Consider the following 20,138-nt stretch of genomic DNA (forward strand, 5'->3'; position numbering starts at 1 on the left):
ACATCAAATGAAAAAGCCCTTAGTGATGTCCTGGTTGACGTCACACATCTGTCGTCTTCCGGCTGAAAATAGCAGCTTTGCCTGGTCCGACCGTGATCCACAGACACATTTCAAAGTGTGACAGATAACGCTGTGCCAGACATGGCTGCCCTTGAGAATAAGTTGAGATCTTATACCTTAACTCAGTTAAACGAACTGCTCGAAGATGACGAAAAACTCAACAAATTTATCGACGACTCGGAAGAGGTAAGTTTCTTTTACTCGTGAAGAGAGTGGCGAAGTTACCGTGTCGAGTTGATGTGTATTTGAAACAGCACCATTTTATACATAGGTAATGTAGGCCGTGTTTATTATTATTCTTTAAAATAGTTTGTTTTACCATTACGAGGTCATTGATTTTTTTTGGGCAATTGTTTTAATGTAAACGTTTCTGCGCGCCACTTCAGTTTGGTTTGTTTTATGACGTCGCGGAATATGACTAACGTTAAGTGTAATGATGTCATTCGTTAAACGACATATTTTCAGTTAAGAAACCGACCGTGTAAAATATTGCCAATGACTTGGGAATATTCATTTCCTCTATAGAATCTGTTTTGTTTGTATTTCACCCATCATTGATGCAAGTCATTTTCTCGTGATCATCCTTTGTAGAAAGTAACACGTTGGACGTTGTATTTTCTATTTTTTATTAGTGATGTATTTTTTGTAGAGCTTCACTATTTTTGTCACTTTTATAAAAACATATCTTTTGTAATGTGTTGGATGAAACCCTGGGAATCAGATCATGAGTCTTTTTATACACATTTTAATGCCAAGCACTAGTAATGCTTACAGTAAACATTTATTGATAGTTTCCATTATACATTTTACATTTAAAAGAAACTTATTGTTTTTTTTAGTATTTCAGTATATTAGTGTACTTTTTTTTTATTAAAACAAAACTTTGACAGATGATTTTTGGCCATTTGATTTTTTTTAATTAAAATTTTATATGAATTATAATTACTGATGCATAACCATGAAAGCATTGACATCTCATGAGACCACAAACTGAGATTTGCCAATGCACACAATATCAGTACCGCTCAGTTGTGTTTGCATATTGTCAAATAAATAGTACTCTGCTCATGTTCACAGTTCTGAGTTGATTTGACCTCCAAATTCATGGAAAGATGTTAACCTTGTATCAGTATGTGTCAGGAGAGCATGTTTAATCTGGCAGCAGGTGATTTTTATTTACCAAGGCAAAAAAAGTTATACATGAGGATTTTTTTTTTAACTGCTAATTTGTTGCCGTTTAAATAATCATCTTTCTCAAACATATGCATTCTTAAAACTTGGCTTTCACTGAAATTGGTGACTAAAAGAAATGTTTTTTTGGTGGCATGGTGCCCCAGAAGCCATATACAGTAAAATTTCATATAGACTGTAATTATCTGCCACATAAAAACAATAGTTGCGGACTCGTACACTGGTCTACATGTGTTTTCGAAGGCGATGTGCATGTATGAGGTATTTGAGAAACGTGTGTAATCTCTCACATCGTCCTGTTATGCTCTGACACATGATCTGTAAACTGATCATTCTAAACTGCAGAAGTGTACCTGTTTGAAAGGGAGGAGTCTGGACAGTTAAATACTGTTAAATGTTCCTCATCATGGCAGTCACAGGGTTGTGAGTCACTAGAAGTGGCATGTTGCAATGTATTGTTTTTTATGATGTTCTTGGAAATGGGATGTGCTTTCTGAAGACACTTTTTGTGATGTGTTTCTCTGCGTTGTGTACAGCTGGAACCCTTTACCATTGTTTATTAATAAATCCTTTTTTGGGACTGTAATGTTGTGCCTCTGTTGCAGCGGTTAACTACATTGTGATCATCCAGTACAAGGATAGGCTTAAGGTGGGGTGACCTATATATCAAAGGCTAGCTGATTCAAATCAGTTTGATTATAATCAGTGATACTGTCTACACTGGATGCGGCACATCATGACATCACAAATCCCTTACAGTAAACTGCTGCTGCGTTCTATTTATGACGTGCTGACACAAATTCCAGTGCAACACCGTGATGTCTATCAGCCACTGGCGATGGACGATGGCATCGTCTATTGGCCCAACCCTAATCCCTACCAAATAGGCGACTATGAGTGAACTTACCTTACCTACCCTACCTACTTAACACCTTTGGGATGAATTGAACTGTGAACCAGATCATACCATCGACCACCATCGGTGCCTGACTTCACTTCTCTATTCTGTCTGAGTGGGAGAAAATCCCTCCAACTCCCTGCTGTCTTTTAGTAATTATGAAAGTAATGTACATGGGTTATATGCTTAACCTTCACTTTCCACTGCCCTCATACCATGTTGTTCAGGCTTAGAAATGTACCTGACAGTTAAGCAGCTGCAACATGACGCTGTGGGAAATTGTAAAAACTGTCATGTGAAAACATTTAAGGCTTGCTCACACCGGGACATATATCAAGCATGATTATCGCCGACGTTTAATGCCTCGTGACTAAACAAATGGCGCCAATGGGACACACCTATGCACAAAACGCAAGGCATAAACGCATAAAAATATAAATAAAAATAAACGCCTCTGACTCGCGTAAAAAAAATGGGTGACCAATGAGATTGGCGCTCTGTTCACATGCCTGGAGCTGCTGTAGTTAAAGTAAAACATGACTTTGTGGCGCTTAAGATAATAGTAGATCTGCTGATCTCATTTGTGTTTGAACACAAAGGGCTTTATGACATACGCTGAAGTGTCAGGGAGTGAGTTTGCATGGTCACTCTGCTAATCGGCAGCAAAAATTGCTAGGGTATGAACTAAAAAAAAATGCGTCGTCAAACATCGTGATAAGCACGTGCGATAATGTCCCGGTGTGTACGAGGCTTTACTCTTGTGACAGATATTGTAGTGACTCTGCAACTTTTCTTTTTCTTTCACATGTTCATCATAACTGCATTTATTTAAACAAAAATACAGTGAAATCAGAAATATTTTGAAATGGTATTAATATGTAAAATAACTGTTATCTATTAGATTTTTAGTCATTTATTTCTGTGATGTTAAAGTGTCACATGATCATCCAGAAATTATTCTAATATACTGATCTGCTGCTCAAGAAACTTTTTTTTTATTATTGTATTATGTATTGTCTTAAAAAACTAAGAGAGTATAATTTTTTTCCAAGATTCTTTGATGTATAAAAAGTGCAAAACAACAGCCTTTATTTGAAATAGAAATCTTTTGTAACAATGTTGAAACTTAATATTTTTGTAGAAGCAGTGATAATTGTTTTTCAGGATTCTTTGATGAATCTAACATTAGAAAGAACAGCATGTATTTGAAATATGTATTTTTGTAACAGTCTTTACTGTAACTTTTATCAATATGTCCTTGCTGAAACAAAGGTATTAAATTCTAAAAAATGTATAAAATAAAAAAAACATCTTACTGATCCAAAACTTTTTATTGGTAGTATATGTTGCTTGTGTTTTCTCAGATTAAAGGACTACAGCAGAACAAGGAGATGACCCTGGCTAGTAACCGTCTTCTGGCTGAGCAGAACCTTAAACTGCAGCCCAGACTTGACCACCAAAAGAATGAACTGACCGTTCGGTACCGGAGCCTACAGGAACAGTTTGAGGCGTATCAGCTGCGAAAGTCTACTCTAGGTAAAATACTGGGGTTAAAATGTAACATGTAGCCTTTCTGTATAGTATATGTCTCTTACAATTACAAACTTGTTTTGTATATTGAGGTTATGTCCTTTATGGACCTGGAACTATTTCTACAATATGTAATTTTGAAAAGCTACAGTGAAAACTGTGTGAAGTGTCCCTCTACTTGTTTATATTGCTGTGGCATGTGAACATATGAACTTAGTCATCTTTTCCAGCTATAAGATAACCCCCTGAAGGGCCTGTTTTTCAGGTTTTACTTGTAATTTTCACAAATTCTTAGGCTTTGTGCACTACTTTATGCACCACTTCCCCTGTATGTCTTTTCCTCATGGAAACAGCGGGCAGAACTAAATGGTAGCAGATGACTGTCACAGCTGAGAAGGGTCTGTGACTTTAAAGAGAACAGGGAATGGTATTCAGTGTCTCTCCATGCTCCTCTGCACTGTGTGTGTGCTGATATCATGAATAAAATGCCATCACTGATTACTCTTTGTGACGTGGCGTTACCTGGAAGCTGATTCCAAACAGCGGACTTACACACATTTCATTTTACCATCTGTACACTTAATGTCATCTGGCTTAGGTTTTGACTTATGGTGTATACTAGAACTAAAGTACAAGTTTTAAACCTTGCCATCTCCCACTCTCTCTGAGCTGGATCTAGTATTGGACCTGTGGTGTAGAACAGGACTTGGGTTATAAATTGATGATTCATTGTGTATTGTTTAAAATTTGATGTAATTTTTTATTTTTAAATGAGATTTTGTGCCATTTTAAGTTTTGTCATTAGACTATTTTTGCAGTACACTTTTGTTCAAGTGTGGCATCAGTACATTTAAAAAAAAAATATTCAGAAAGGATGCATAATATTGATAAAAAATTAATTTGTATTAATATTTAATGACATTACTGTACTTTAAACAATTAAATACGTTATTGGTAAGCATAAAATACTTTTTTCAAAATCATTTAAAATATATATTATTGCTGCTTAACTTTCGAAAGATACCATACATTAAATGTGTTGAGAAGTTTCAGCAAAATATTGCTTATAAAGTAAATATTGCTGTTCGTTAATATTTATTGTTATATTGAAATATACATGGAAATGATTCAAAAGCATTCTTTCTTAAATTATAATTCATGTATGCAGTTAAAAATCACCCACACTCAATATTTGAATTATCAAAACATAAATATCAGGATGTATATGAAATATTGTAAAAAGGCTAAAAAATTTATTAATATTTAGTAGGGCTGCCACTATATTAGATTTATCGTGATATCTATAGAAACCTTGTGGGGGAATATATTCGACATAAGTCGAATGATTTTTTACTTTGAGTTTTTCTTTTTCACCCAACAAACATAAGGATACTGATAAACACAGGGCACAAGACTCTGGCTTTCTCCGTCTTCTTTGAAGCTCCTATGAAATAACAAGAGAGAAAATACTGTCAAGTTCAACATTATGATGAATAAATATTAATGGTAACACTTTACAATAAGATGTCATTTGTTAACATTAACGTATTAACTAACATGAATGAACAATACATTTATTACACAATTTATTCATCTTTGTTAATGTTAATAAAAATCGAGTCATTCATTGTTCATATTATTTCACACTGCATTAATGTTTACAAAGACAACTTGTGATTTTAATAATGCATAAGTAAATGCTGAAATTAACATGAACTAAGATTGTCCATTATATTTGTTATTTATGTATGTTAACTAATGTAATTAACTAATGTTAACTAATGAACCTTACTGAAGAATGACCGCAGATGAGGCATTAAGTGCATGGCACTGCGACCAACTTAACGTTTTACAGAGTTTAATGTAGTAATGTGGTCGCTCATTTTTTTTTTAAGATCAGTTTTAATCATGTAACTGTTAATAGATTTGAACAGAAAAAAAGCTTATTTAGTGAGATTCAAGGGACAAAGGGCTCAAGAGCAGTTATTTTATTTAACTGACTGATGAGGTAGTGGAATGACTTCAGTTCCATGCTGAATGAGGTAGTGAGCAGACCAATGCTGCACAAAGTGACTGGTGAATGTCATCATATATTAGTGGGGGTGGAAGGACCTGGGGGTGTGGGATCTGGGGGGCGGGTTCATAGTTCGGTGGTGCCTGGGGCAGAAGAGGGGAGGTGGGGCAAGTTCGGGAGGGAGTTCAGCTTCCTGACAGCCTGGTGGATGAAGCTGTCCTTCAGTCTGCTGGTCCTGGCCTGGAGACTCCGCAGTCTCCTCCCTGACGGGTGGGTGGGATCACCTGCGATGCAGAGGGCTTTGCGAGTGAGACGGGTTCCATAAATGTGCTGGAGGGAGGGGAAAGCGACATGATCTTGTGATCTTCTCAGCTGCTCTCACTGTGCGTTGCAGAGTCTTCCGGCAGGACGCGTTGCAGGCGCCATACCACACAGTGATGCAGCTCGACAGGATACTCTTGATGGTGCCTCTGTAGAAGGTGTACATGATGGGGGGTGGGGCGCTGGCTCTCCTCAGCTTGCGGAAGAAGTAGAGACGCTGTTGTGATTTTCTTGGCCAGTGCTGCTATGTTTTCAGTCCAGGAGAGGTCCTCTGTGATGTGAACACCCAGGAACTTGGTGCTGCTCACTCTCTCCACAGTCGCACCGTTGATGGTCAGAGGAACGTGCTGAGTGTGTGCTCTCCTGAAGTCAACAACAATCTCCTTTGTCTTCTCCTGTAGTTGTACCTGTACCTGTAGCTCCTGTAGTTTGTCTCATCTTTGTTGCTAATGAGACCCACCACAGTCTTGTCATCCGCAAACTTAATGAAGAGGTTGGAGTTGTGTGACGGTGTGCAGTCATGGGTCAGTAGAGTGAAGAGGAGGGGGCTCAACACACATCCTTGGGGGGCCCCAGTGTTCAGTGTGATGGTGCTGTATGTGTTGCTGCCGACCCGAACTGCCTGAGGTCTTCCAGTCAGAAAGTCCAACAGCCAGTTGCACAGTGAAGTGTTGAGCCCCAGCTGGACTAGTTTGTAAATGAGCTGTTGAGGGATGATTTTGTTGAATGCTGAACTGAAGTCTATGAACAGCATTCTGACATATGAGTCCTTTTTGGCCACGGCAGTGTTGGGCCGATATGCAAACTAGAAGGGGTCCAGGGAGGGGGGAGGAGGGGGGAGGGAGGAGAGGGGAGGGGGGAGGGGGGCAGACTTGATGTGGTGCATGACTAGCTGTTCAAAGCACTTCATGTGGATGGGAGTAAGTGCAACAGGACTGTAGTCATTGAAGCAGGATGGAGATGGCTTCTTTCGGAACTGGAATGATGGTGGTTAAGTATATGAACATAGAAAACTGCTGTTTTAACGTTTCCCATTATATGTCTAGTAAAATAATGGCAACCTACTCTGACCAACACGGCTCTCCTCGGAGTAGCTGCAAGCGCTGTGTCTTCTTCTTGTGTGACAGGTGTCAGCGGTAAGGCACAATACTGCCACCTGGGAGATCAACCAGGTACTGGCAATGGAGTATTTACATGTGGTGTTATCATAAGAGAACTGTTCATTTTAAATATTGCGGTTATTGCTAATGCCAGTATATCGTCACACACTTAATTAACACGATATCGATAATTGTTGCTTTGAATATCACAGTTATCACCAATACCGGTATATTGCGACACCCCTAATATTAAGAATGTTCTGCAACCTAAATTATTCGACCGAATAAGGGGAGGCCAAATATTAAGTACACTCAAAAAAATTACTCTTTAAACTTACTCAAGTCAATTATGGACAGTGGTTCCACACAACCAAATTGTGTTTTGATAACATTAATGGAATTTGTTGAATCTATGCAAACTCCTTGTGTTGTGGCAACACAATTGAATGAGGTAGAATCTATGTGAAATAGTAATGTCCAACCAAATCAATTTATTCACTTTGCTTCAACTTAAACCGGTTAAGTTAACTGAACATGTTTTGGTTTATAACAATCTAGCCAATTTTGTTTCACTCTATCAACATAAGGAGGTTTGTTTCAAATTACTCATTTCAATTATGGACAGTGGTTCCACACAATTAGTTCTAGTTACTTTAACTTAATATTTTCTATTTAAAGTTACTCACTTCAACAAAGCATTTTTTGTGTGATTTGTCTTGTAATGAGTCAAAAGACAAGATGTCACAAATGATCAAAGTGTATTTGTTAAACAAGCAATAAATAATTACACACAGTTACAGTAAATACAGTTTAAACCACATTACAGAATTACAAAAAAATTACACAAAATAGCAGAAATATCAAACTACTCATTTTCTAATTGGCATTCATGGGTAACCAATCAAAATTTATTCCAGGAACAGGAACTGGCTCCAGAAATAATTTCTTCAGTACTCCAAATGTGTACCTGAGTTCAGGAGGGTTGCTCAAGTTCAGTCCATATATCAGTCCCAGCAACATGGTTTTGCAGACTGTAAACTGCTAGGTCCTGAAGAACTTTATCCTTTAAAACTCCAACTTCTGCTGAACTGTCTTCAATGATGCAGCTTTAAATAGATTCCCACGAGTCTTCTGGATCACCTCCTGATTGCTGGCAACGTCTGTATCCTAGAAGTATTTAAAAGGATGGAGAACTCAAATTCTTGTGTATTAACTTTAACAAATCATTTATTAACCTTGAACTCACCATATACTCCATACTGCTAGGGTCTTCATTTGGATTCTTCAATTTCATTAGTCTGAAGATGAAAACAACTAAATTTAGCCTTTGTTTTTTTTCTTCCTAAAATTACATGAAAAAAAGTCAGTCATTTGTCTCCTTATGGGAAATACAGGCAAGCAGTCAAGATGGGATTCTAACAAACATTACAGTGGAAAATGGTACACACATCTGGACCCTGTACTGTAAGCAACAGAACTGGAATGTTCCCAGACCCAGAAACATAGTAAAGACATTAGTAAAACAGTCCATGTGACATCAGTGGTTCAACCATAATTTTACAAAGCTACAAGAATACTTTTTTGTGCAAACAAAACCAAAACAGCGACTTTATTCAACAATTCTTCTCCAAATCGCATCTTCCACCATTATCAACAGCACGTAAATAATGCATGCGCATGGTGCTGCTGACCTAGAACACGCATGCACTGAGCCTTGATTACACGCAGAAGAAAGCAATTTTCATGCCTCTTGTTACTCTCCATAATGGCGGCATATGTGATTTGGAGAAGAATTGTTGAATAAAATCGCTATTTTTGTTTTCTTTGCACAAAAACGTATTCTTGTAGCTTTGTAAAAGTGTGGTTGAAGCATTGATGTCACATGTACTGATGTCCTTACTATGACTCTGGGAACATTTCAGTTGCATTGCAACCTTTATGGAGGTTCAGAAATCTCTCGCATTTTCATAAAAATATTAGGGATGCACCGATTGACTCGCCATCAATCGGAAACCGGACGGTTTTTGCTTAAAATACGTCTTTGGCCTTTTTTTCGGCCGATTTTTCTGGAAGTGCGTCCGCGTGCTCAGACTTCATCTACATGAGGGTGAGTAATTAATAGGGCTGTCACTTTTGTGAAAAAAATTATTTTCGATTTTTAAGACATAAGTGTTCATTGAATCGATTGTAAAATCGATTTTCCGTCAAAAAAAAAAGACGTTTCCTTTTTCAACGTCAAATAACAGACAAACGTAAAGAGAAACGCACAAGGCAGCAATATTTCTTATTTATTGTCATGAAGTTTCGTGCAGAATAACAAACAGCAAAAAATATATGTGCGGAGGGGACGGCTGCCATGACAAAAGAAAAACATCAGTGCAGGCTTCAACCCGGCTGCATTTATGATTTAGGCAATTCAAAAATCTCCAAGATTATTTTAAATAATGATTCAATCCATTTCAAACAACTGTTCAAAACATTTTTACTTTAAATGGACTTGAGAACAGGGCATGTGTCCAGAGCAGAGCGTTTTTTATTCGCTATATGTCCAGCTGTTGAGAAGACGCGCTCCGACCGCACTGATGTCCCAGGGACACTCAGGTACAGCTGCGCAATTCTCCACCACAGAAGCCGGTCACTGTCAGCTTGCTATATCATAACTCAGAATCTCCTGTAACTAGAAGCGCGAATGAGGCGAATTCGCGTCTACCCCGCCGCGAGACCTCCAGACGCTCTATTCGCGTTTGGTGTGAACGCAGCATAAGAGGTCGCTTTCGACATCACTGGGTCTTATAGGTGCGTAAAATTGCTGGTATTTTTTTTCTAGCTTTCCCAACGCATACTGCACTTTCGGAATTCTTTATTTTCTTTTTCTGCTTGTTTGTGAGTTTTGTTACATCTATATTTTTAATTGTTTAATTATTTTAAAATGAATAGTGTACATATTTGGTTAAAATTGATTCCCTATTTTCATTTTCGAAACTTTTTTTGGTTGGTCCGATCGATTGTGCAATCGATTTTCGAACTAAAAGTGACAGCCCTAGTAATTAATGACATGTTTATTTTTGGGTGACCTATCCAGTTAAACACCCCTGAACCAGCTAATCAAGGTTCTTGGGAATTTTAAAACAATAAAGTATAACTAGAAGTTCCAGGCAGGTGAGTTAGAGCTAAACTCCACAGAACACTGGCTTTCCTAGAGCAGGTCTGGACACCCCTGCCTTGCATCAAATTGAATTGTTTTTGGGAGGCAAATTCATTCATAATCTGTCAGTTTATAGTAATACCACATATTTTGTATTTATTGTATTAATAAACCTAATCTTAATCTATCTGTCTTTTTTTGTCAATTTCCAGTGGCCAGTGAAAGAATAATGTTTTAATACAAGGTTGTGTTGAGTGCAGTTGTTCTTACCTGTGTAGTGGGCACCAAGAGGGTTTCAGTATTTGTCCAAGCACTCTTCTTCAGTATGCAAACATCTTCATAAGTTCTGTAGTGTGGATCCAGTTTGGCAAAGACTGTTGATTCTAATGGGCCTATGGTAATTCTGTATGTCTCAAATTCTGCACAAATCTGTAAACACATAAAGTGCAATGTGTTACAAAAAAAAAAAAAAAAAACGGTTTAACAGCAAAAACCAATTCAATTATCAAAATATTAAGTGATTTATTTGTGTGAGTGATGAATAGTGTCATGTTTACCATTCCAAAAGGGTGAACCTGATTACATATCTGGAGCATTTGTATAATGTGAATAGCTCAGAGTAGTGTCCGGTTTAAAGTCATTGTATGACCACACCGCCATGTTCATAAACAAAGCTTCAAATACTTTCACTGTGCTGAGCCAGGTGTCTCCAAACTCGGTCACATTACATGGTTAGACATTTATTTATTATTTAGCTTTTTGCAATTAGTTAAAATATACATATTCTAACAAATAAAGGGAATTACTTCCGCTTTTGAAAGTCATTATGTATTACTAGTATACAATTAATTTATACAAATAAATATATTTTGCACACAAAATGAGAAAAGAGAGAAACTCCTATTCGCCATTTGATTAGCTATAGGAGGAAGTAGCTGAATGACAAATCATTCTGCCTCTTAACATCTCTTATTGTAAGCCATATGTATAATAAAAGTAAAGGTAAGTGATAGGACGTTTTATTTTTGGATAAACATTTTACTAATAAATACAATCTCTCTTAAAATACCTTATTGGGTTATTATATTTAATATATTATATATTATATTATATTATTAAATATATTATATTTAAAACAGTTTAGTTTGATCTAGCGCAGAACTAAAACTTTAATGAAATATTTCCCACAATTATAAAATAAATGTATGATTAGCTAGCTCCACACTGGAGAGCTGCTTTATAACAGGAAATCAAGTTATAATTCTAGCAACACTGACTCTGTATTTTCATGTTTAATATTGAAAAGCTATCTATTGCATAAGGACTGTTATATAAATAAACGTGACTGGACATTTCTTTACTGGAGTGCCTTGAGAACCTCAGAGTTTGTGCAAACATCCACATCGCTGTAATCAAATATGTTCTTAAGAGCTGCTTTTACATCGCGGTCAGTTTTTGTTGTGTTTATGCGGTTATTGAGAGCAAGGCGTGCAGTATATATTTACATATTCATCCAAGGTTCGGATCGGCTCGGTTTGCTCAAACTGAAGTGCTATCTTCTTCTTTTGAATTGAATCAGGAGAGTGTATTACAATCTTGCGCTACAGCGCCACACTGGTCAAACTGCATTATTGGAGGCTTTCACATTAGGCATACGAGATCAAACAACTAACGTTACTCAAAAACATTTGCCGACGATTTTTTTTAATCATCGACGTTGTCGATAATGTCGACTAATTGTTTCAGCCCAAGTATATATATATATATATTCAAGTCAATACCTTACAGAGAGTCGTGCGCTTTCACATCTCCCACTGCAAAACAAAAGCACCCCAAAACAGAAACTCTAAGAGAAATTAAAGACTTTGACTTAACACAAGAAAAACTTTAGATTTTCTTACCTGACTGGTACCTCTTGCTCTCCTTCGCACCATCATCAAATGCGTTGGAAATCGTCACTTCCGTTTTTTTTTTTAATTACAAAATTAAACACTTTACATTAGTTTAACGATTGATAATTAAGTAAAATTGAAAATGAAACATTTTAAGTTGATTAAGCACAATACAATTGTGTTTTGGCGGAAAACTAAATATACTTGTTGTTTTAACAAAACATATCTGTGTAAAACGAACAGTGCCACAAATCCATTTTTTTGAGTGTACAGAACAATGACTAACGCAATCAAATAGAGGCACGCACTAATGCAGCAAACATGTTGGCAGTGTGAAACTATTTAAAACTATCAGAGAAAGATGCAGAAATCATTACAATCAGGAAGCACCCGACCGTATGAGACTCTTGAGTGCCGCATCACATGTCTGTGATGAGAAGAACTGGTGGTTGATGATGCTGGTGGTTAGGTTACTGTATGGTGATTTAAATCGCTAAATGGCCTCAAACGATTAGTTAATAAGCTGCACAATGTTATATTTTAGAATGCAAGCATGAATTGCATGTATTCTGACACGAGCTCGCGGCGCCAGGCAGAGAGCTGCACGGGTCCGATTTTGTAAATCCGCACCCGCCCGTACCCGCAGTGCTTAAAACCGCATCCGACCCGTTTTCCGACAGCAGCACTAATTAAAATCCGCACCCGACCCGACCCGCTTAAAATAGAACCGACACCCGACCCGCACCCGAAATCAAATCAGTTAATCCAATCACATTAGACACACTTTTTTTTAATTTTATTGCAAGGTCATACAGAAGTTATTTATGGAAAACTCTTTTTAAAAGATATTCGTTTTTTATATATTTTATCTTAATTTTGATCAATGTTTTATCAATCAATTGCCCGTATTTAATAAATAAGAAGCAAATATATAGCAGACAATGTAATAACCTTAGTGTAATTGACAGAATTACTAAAAAATATTTTGCTACCTAAAAGTTAAATATTTTTTATGTCTATTTCCCTCATATTAAATATAAAACGCATGTGGACTGATATTTTTCCAATGTCTGGACTCCTTTATTAATGGAGTATATAAACAGACGTTTCAATATATTGGTATTAAATGCATTTTCTGAGAATTTATATTTCACGTTTTTACTGCAAATGTCGAAATACGTGCTCTTTGGTCCATCAGTGCTTGAGTCACTGATCACATTAGAATAAAATATCTCATAATAAAATACAAAATTGACTGATTTATGAATGTATATGCATAGTTCTCATCAGTTGAAAATACAGATAAATGCTTTCATTTGTTGAATTTTTGATCCTGAAAGAAAACAGAACAAACAAAAGAGTGAATCATACCACCGTCTGAGGTTGTGCTTCAAGTCGAACGCACCCATTTTTAAATCGTTCACGTCTGAGCATCGCGAGAGGCGGATCATGTGAATATAGTTGAGCTGTATGCGCGATATAATTTTATGACACAAATTTTGAAATTTTTTTAAAGTGGAACGTAGGCCTATTTTTACGTTTGCACGTGACTGTTTTGAACCCTTGTTTAGACCCGTGTTTCCCCTGTGTCCGACCCGACCCGCACCCGTATCCGACACAGTTGGATATTTTTCACCCGTTTCAGCCAAACCTGCAGGTACCCGACCCCATGCAGGACTCTAGCGCCGGGGTTCAAAGTCCAAAGCGTGAGGAAAATCTGTGTTGAAACTGTGTTGCTCGTCAGTTGCTCAGTAACATTTTTGTGATTTTTTTTTTTTTTTCTTTTCTTTTTTTTTTTTTTTAAGGCGCATGACAATGTGATACGTGCGAAAAACATTTTCCCAAATTCGTAATGAGAATCATTTATAAATTTGCATGTTGTTGTTGTTGTCAACAAAAAGAAGCACTGAGATCTTCCTTCCTATTTTGGCGGGTTTCTGCCAAAATAAAAGCTGAGAAAAAGCAACAACTCCATCAACATTCATGAATGATAGGATTGTAATTTTACTGTTCTGTAAAATTATAAATAAAAAACATAATAATGATAATAATAATTACCCTACAACAGCTCTATTAATGCATTTATTATAACATTCGCACAGTGTTCAAATTGGGATCTGTAATATATTCTAATCTTTTAAAAGCAGTCTCTTCTGCTCAGCAAGGCTGCCTTTATTTGTACAGTAAGAAATGCATGACTGATTCAAGTCTCAAAAATGTCCAAAAAATATTATTTTACTTAATAATTTTAAGTTAAATTGTGCTTTGTTGGTATAATGTCAGCTAGAATATTTAAAAAATATTCAGTGTTAAGTAAATATGTAAAAAAAAAAAAGGTTTATTGTTTTATGTTTTATTTGAAAAGCAGGGCAAAACAGTAAAAAGCACATTTTGGCCATTTAATTTATGCAATGGGGGGAGGGGTGGGCAAAAATAGGCCTACATGGGGGGAAAATGCGTGTTTAGTATTCGGCCTTTGTCCCAGTGTTTCATATTGTTTGGCCAAGAATTTCATTTCGGTGCATCCCTATTATGATGAGTTTTCATGTGAAACTGGCTTTTGTTTACATGCATGCTTCACTTTTCACTTCCAGCCCTTCACATCAGAGCCCCCAATCCCCACCACCCCACCACTACCACCTTGAGGTATAGTTCCTGTTTTTGTATAGAGGAAATAAACCTGATGAGCTGAAAAGAATAATAGTGGTGGCTTTGGTGAAATGTAGGTTACCCACTTTCCCAAGCTGGGGTGGTTATCTGTCCCAGATAAGGATTTACTGAATTTGAGCTGCAGTAGCAGCCAAAGCAGCAGTGCTAGTGCATCTGGACAGGCTGGCCATTCAGTCGTTCACTTGACCCAGATAAAGAAAAGCCCTAGTCTTCAGGCTACATTGTGTGGTGAGGATCCTGTGTGTGCATTAACCCACTGCTACCCCCATTCCCAAAGCTGAGCCATAACAACAGAGCAGCTCCCTGGGAGTGTTTCAGCATGACGGCCCATTCTGATGGTGCTGTGGAGCTGATCTCAGCAGTAACAGTGTGGCTTTGTGCCCTGAGCAATGTCTTGGAGAGGGGGAAGGAGTATGCCCACACAAACACGGACACACACATTCAGTATTTTCACTCTCTTTGTCTGCTCTGTCACACTTGCATAAAGCACAAAGTAAGCCGAGCTGACTGTAGACCGATAGCAGTCTCATGATCTGCAGGATGTTTGCAATGAAATACAAGCAATGCATTGTGGGTTACAGTATTTCAAGCATTGTGCCTTGTTGTGTAATGTTTCTTTAGGCAAATAAAATGGGTCACTTGGGTATTTCGAATGTACAGGAAAATTTGCATATTGTGTCCATTTGTAGTATGGTAGTATGTGCACTGCACCAAAGTCTGAATGGGAATGGAAGTCAAGAATGGGCAAAATTGATGAGTAATTCTGCACAAAAAAGGGTTTTATTCTGGGCAGAAGTTTTATTTGCTCTACACTTTACATAAGGTAAGTTAAAAAGTAATGAAGTGGGCACTTGTTAACTTGGAAAAACAGATGTCATTCATGTGGCCCCATCTTTCTGTCTCTAAATCAGCCCAAACGTCACAACCTGTTTCATCCGGAGTTTAATGTGATGTTACTTTATCCCACATTAATAGCAATTTAGTGATTGGGTTAGTGTATTAAACACAAACCTTTATTTAAAAGGCCCTGCCCTTCCTTTCTTTCCTGCTGCATTTCGATTTGTCTCATAAGAGGAACAGTTTTTAGGTCAGTCCCGGTTTGTTGTTGAAGCATGTATATCTATAGTCAAAGTATGCTGATTTGTACAGTTTATGTCGGACTGTGACTGATTATATTGTATTATATGTGCAAGCAAAACAAGCTCACAGTTGGCGAAGACTTATTAGCTGGCTAAGTGGCTTTACTTACTGTAGAGTTAACAAAAGTTATGAATATTGTAATGTTTGAAGCAGTGCAGTGCTGAAAAGAGGCTGGGCTAAATACGGTGAATTAGCAGTATATCAGACTGTTTAAGAACAAGCAATGAGTCAATCATAGCCTGTCGTTCAAAAGAGGACAGAAAAAAAGGCAATGGTAAATGACAGTTTTTATTTGACTAGTAAAGAAACAGCATTACTCAGCAGAGTCGAGTGTTGTAGTTATTATTAATGTGTTAAACATGGCAAGAGCAGCCTGTTAAGTGGTTGGACGACATTTAGAATTAAAGACGGTCTAATACAACAACAACAAAACATAATGACACTTTTGTAATTTGCCTGTGCCAGAAAAATAAATGTAAATAGATGTAAATCAGTGAAGAGAGCTAGACTGATATGGAATGGCATATTACAAGGCGTCCAAATGCCATTTGAGATGTCCTACAGCTTTAATCTATTATTTAATCAAAGCTTACATACTTGTATTTATTTATGTATGCCACATTGGTTTCTGATTTCAAATCTTTTTTTTTCTCAAATTAATTTTCCTCATTGTCTCTTGATCATGAATTGCTGTTGTGTAATTTAAGCATATTAATAGATTAAATAAATTTCTGACGCATATGTCTGTTGACCTCTGAGAATTTCTGACAGGCGTGTCCAGTTGTACTGTGAAATCTGAAGCCATGGATCTGAACTGAATGGTGAAACACACCCTGTTGTTGCCTTAGCAAATTTACTTAGGGCAAGCACACCAAGTTGGCAGATTTATATTGCTGCCTTTGATGTTGCACAATGGCTAAAGCCAAAAGGTGCTGTTTTCCTTTACCCCTAACATGTTTAATAACTTTTCAGACTAAAACAAATTTTTTAAATTCCTACATTATCATTTCAGTATCAGATTTTATATTATTTACATGTACAGTAGTGCATTTCGCAGACACTTTTATCTAAAGCGACATGCGTTGAATTATTTGGGAACTGAAACCATGACCTTGGCTTTGCCAGCACCATGCTTTACTACTTCAATTGGATGGCAGTATTTTACTGTCACAATTTTTCTTAATTATAACACATTCTGCTTTCCTTTTTGTCCCCTCACAGATGACAGATCTGGAAACATTCCCTTGGACACACTCCTCGCACTCCTACAAGCAGAAGGAGCCAAAATCGAGGAAGAAACTGAGGTACATCCATAACCACGCAGCTTAAACACTCTTTAAAAAGTTGCATTCTATATCTGCTTGGGATTGTTCATCATCTGATGGACTCATTAGTCAATGATCATGCTATTATTTCTCTTTTTCAAATCAGAACATGGCCGATTCGCTCCTTGATGGCGTGACCCCCCTCGACACATTCATCGATGAGTATCAGAGTAAGAGGAAGCTGGCTCACATGCGGAGAGTCAAGATAGAGAAGCTTGAGGAAATGGTGCTAAAGGGACACCACATGGCTCCAGCTGCACCTCAGCCCTCTTGCACTCAGGACCTTCCCTCCAGGCCAGCCGCTCTCCATAGAGAGGTCAATGGTTCTCCCATGCAGATGCCCCGGCGGGCTCCTCCTCTTCCACCTGTTAAAGTCACCCAAACTCCTCCTGCTCAGCCCACTGCAGCAGTCTCATACCCTCCTACATCTCCATTCGCTGCGGCCTCTCCATTCACTCCCACTACTCCATACCCACCTATTCCCCCTAGAGTGGGAAACATGCCACCCACTCTTAACCAGGGATACCCCAGCATGTACATGCAGCAATATGCCCCACCTGTGCCCCAGAGACCCCCCCCACGAATGGCACCCCAGCCAGGCTTCATTATGCAGTGATCATGAAACATTACGGTCTATGGAGAAAAAAAATGAAATGTACACTGGTCATTCATTCAAGCCTTTTGTAGGTCCTTCAAGCTGCATGTTATAAAATATTGTACGCCAAGATGGAGTCTTGTCAAGTGTAAAATTAACAAGACTTTTCTGCAATCAAAGGGCCATCTGCAACAGAATCTTCAGTTTGCACTTTAGACTACTTTTGTATTTGATCAGTCATGGCTGGTTATGGAGTCATGCTGTTCCCGTTCTGATCTTCTCAGTAGCCTTAGATCAAGTAAAAATAATTCACACAAACCTCAGGGGCCTCCATAGACAATGAAGATATCTAAGTTCAAGAAAAGGTGTTTTGTTGGCCATCTAGACAGATATGAAGAGCTACGATTTGATGTTTTAATTTGAGTTGTCAAGTTCATGCTAATATGTCGGTTCAACCACTTTAATATCTTCTGACATTTCATACCTGAAAAAAAAACTGCTTTAACAGTAAAGCCTATGCAATCAGACTGAGACCAAACTGTGCCGAGTTTTTTAGGGGGGGAAGAAAAAACCATTTTTGCTCTTCAGGTTTTCTCAGACCTGCAGCCAAAGATGCTATTTGTTTTTCCAGTGGATCCAGTTTTGTGCTGTAGCAGAAAAACAGGGAGATTTAATACAAAACTGAGTTAAATGTGGGTGGAGTCATGTGGTACTGTTGTGTTGGATGAGATTGGGAGATCAGAGCTACCGCTACAATGGAGAGAGCCTTATGTCTCAGATACAAGCAAATTCGTGCTGGAAGGAGCTTCTTGGCTAGAATTTGAAAGGAGTGTGAGTGAACGGTAGTATGTGAGGAGAAAAGTGTGCAAATTAGTTTTTTTTAGGCTTAAGTGCGAACATGTGCGTCATTACCATGCATACTTAAACTAACGCTGATGCATAATTTACCATTTTAAGGTTTGTAACTAACACCATAATCCTCCTCCTGTTTATTTTTGCCATCTTGTGTGAAGATGTTCATCGGAAATGTGCTTCCTTTCCATAAGTCCCACATTTTAATTTATATTCAATATAATCAAACTAATACAGCCATACTATTTAACTCAGAAATTCAGTGGCAAAATTGGACTTACCTTCACCATCAGGTCTGTTACATATCATATCTTGTGTTCTGTCCTTAATATGTAGTATAACCTTCATTCATGCCTTTTGTTTTCACCCTGGATCTGTTTTCAGTATGTATGTTATGGTCTCTTCAGGTGTTTGCCGCTGAAATAGCCACTTTGTGCCTATGCTGGGTATTAAGATGAAGACTTGTTCACTGTGGTCAGGTGTGTGTGTGTGTTTGTGTGTGTTTTTCGTATTCCTCCTTGCCTTCCCGTTCTAAATCAGATTTCTATAGCAATTAGAAATGTATTTTTCAATATATATTCTGTCTAGTGTTTACACAGGTACATCTTTACAAGTGCTCTTAAATATCTATTTATGTTTTAACAGTTAGAGCCATAATTACGTTGCCTCAGATTCAGGAAGTTGACATGATAGAAATGTTGTTTAGACGACATACTCACTTTAATCACTGGTGCTACTACATTCATTAAATGAGCTGAACCAAGATGATGTTAGTATACAGGCTCTGTTTGAATTAAATCACTCCGTGTTTGTCAGACTTGGGTTGGGTATCTATTTCATGTTGATGCTGATGGAGATAGAATTATCTGTGTTCCTCATGAATCAGGCTGCATTATGTCTAGACTGGCAAAATACCTGTGAAACAATTATGTACTATGACAGGATTGCCAACCATCTGGAAAAACCAGCTTCCACCCCTGAAAACTGTTTGTTTGTGTGTATAAACATGGTCTTTCTTTGTCTTAAAAAATAATAATGTTCACTAGGTTTGTAAAAGATAACTTGGCTGTATGCTTTCCTAATGTAAAATATGCAGACTTAGTGCTAGGTAATGTCTGTTCAAAGTGGTAGACATGGTAAATGGAACGCACATCTCTATTTTAAAAATAATAAATTATATCCCAATACTTTCTGTGAGTTTGACCTTTCCATGTCTTTCATTCAGGAATGATGCTTTTGTTCGTTTTAATTACTGAAGATAAAATATTGCTCTATGTATAAATCCAATAGACTCTAACAAAGAATTTGACTCCCCCTGGTGGATGCAAGTGTGAGTACACAGTCATGTCATACTCTCTCAACATTTTGAAATTGTGCTTTACTTATGACAAAGCTGCTTGTATGC

At 37.6% G+C, this 20,138-nt stretch overlaps 1 protein-coding gene and 1 long non-coding RNA gene across 2 annotated transcripts; one reads left to right on the plus strand and one right to left on the minus strand.

The window, feature by feature from the left end:
• Positions 1–80: 80 nt before the first annotated feature.
• On the plus strand, positions 81–19,923 carry vps37ba (VPS37B subunit of ESCRT-I a). Its single transcript, XM_059550839.1, has 4 exons — positions 81–246; positions 3,514–3,685; positions 17,183–17,265; positions 17,393–19,923. Exons 1-4 carry the CDS (start codon positions 142–144, stop codon positions 17,900–17,902), a joined length of 870 nt encoding a protein of 289 aa, XP_059406822.1. The 5' UTR covers positions 81–141; the 3' UTR covers positions 17,903–19,923.
• LOC132140437 (uncharacterized) lies at positions 8,087–10,850 on the minus strand. The gene is made up of 4 exons (XR_009433809.1): positions 10,530–10,850; positions 10,258–10,335; positions 8,361–8,412; positions 8,087–8,281 (listed from the first exon to the last, which is right to left on the minus strand). It is a non-coding gene; the product is annotated as an uncharacterized LOC132140437 (long non-coding RNA).
• Positions 19,924–20,138: the final 215 nt, after the last annotated feature.

This window comes from Carassius carassius, chromosome 5, assembly GCF_963082965.1.
Source record: "Carassius carassius chromosome 5, fCarCar2.1, whole genome shotgun sequence".
NCBI lineage: Eukaryota > Metazoa > Chordata > Actinopteri > Cypriniformes > Cyprinidae > Carassius > Carassius carassius.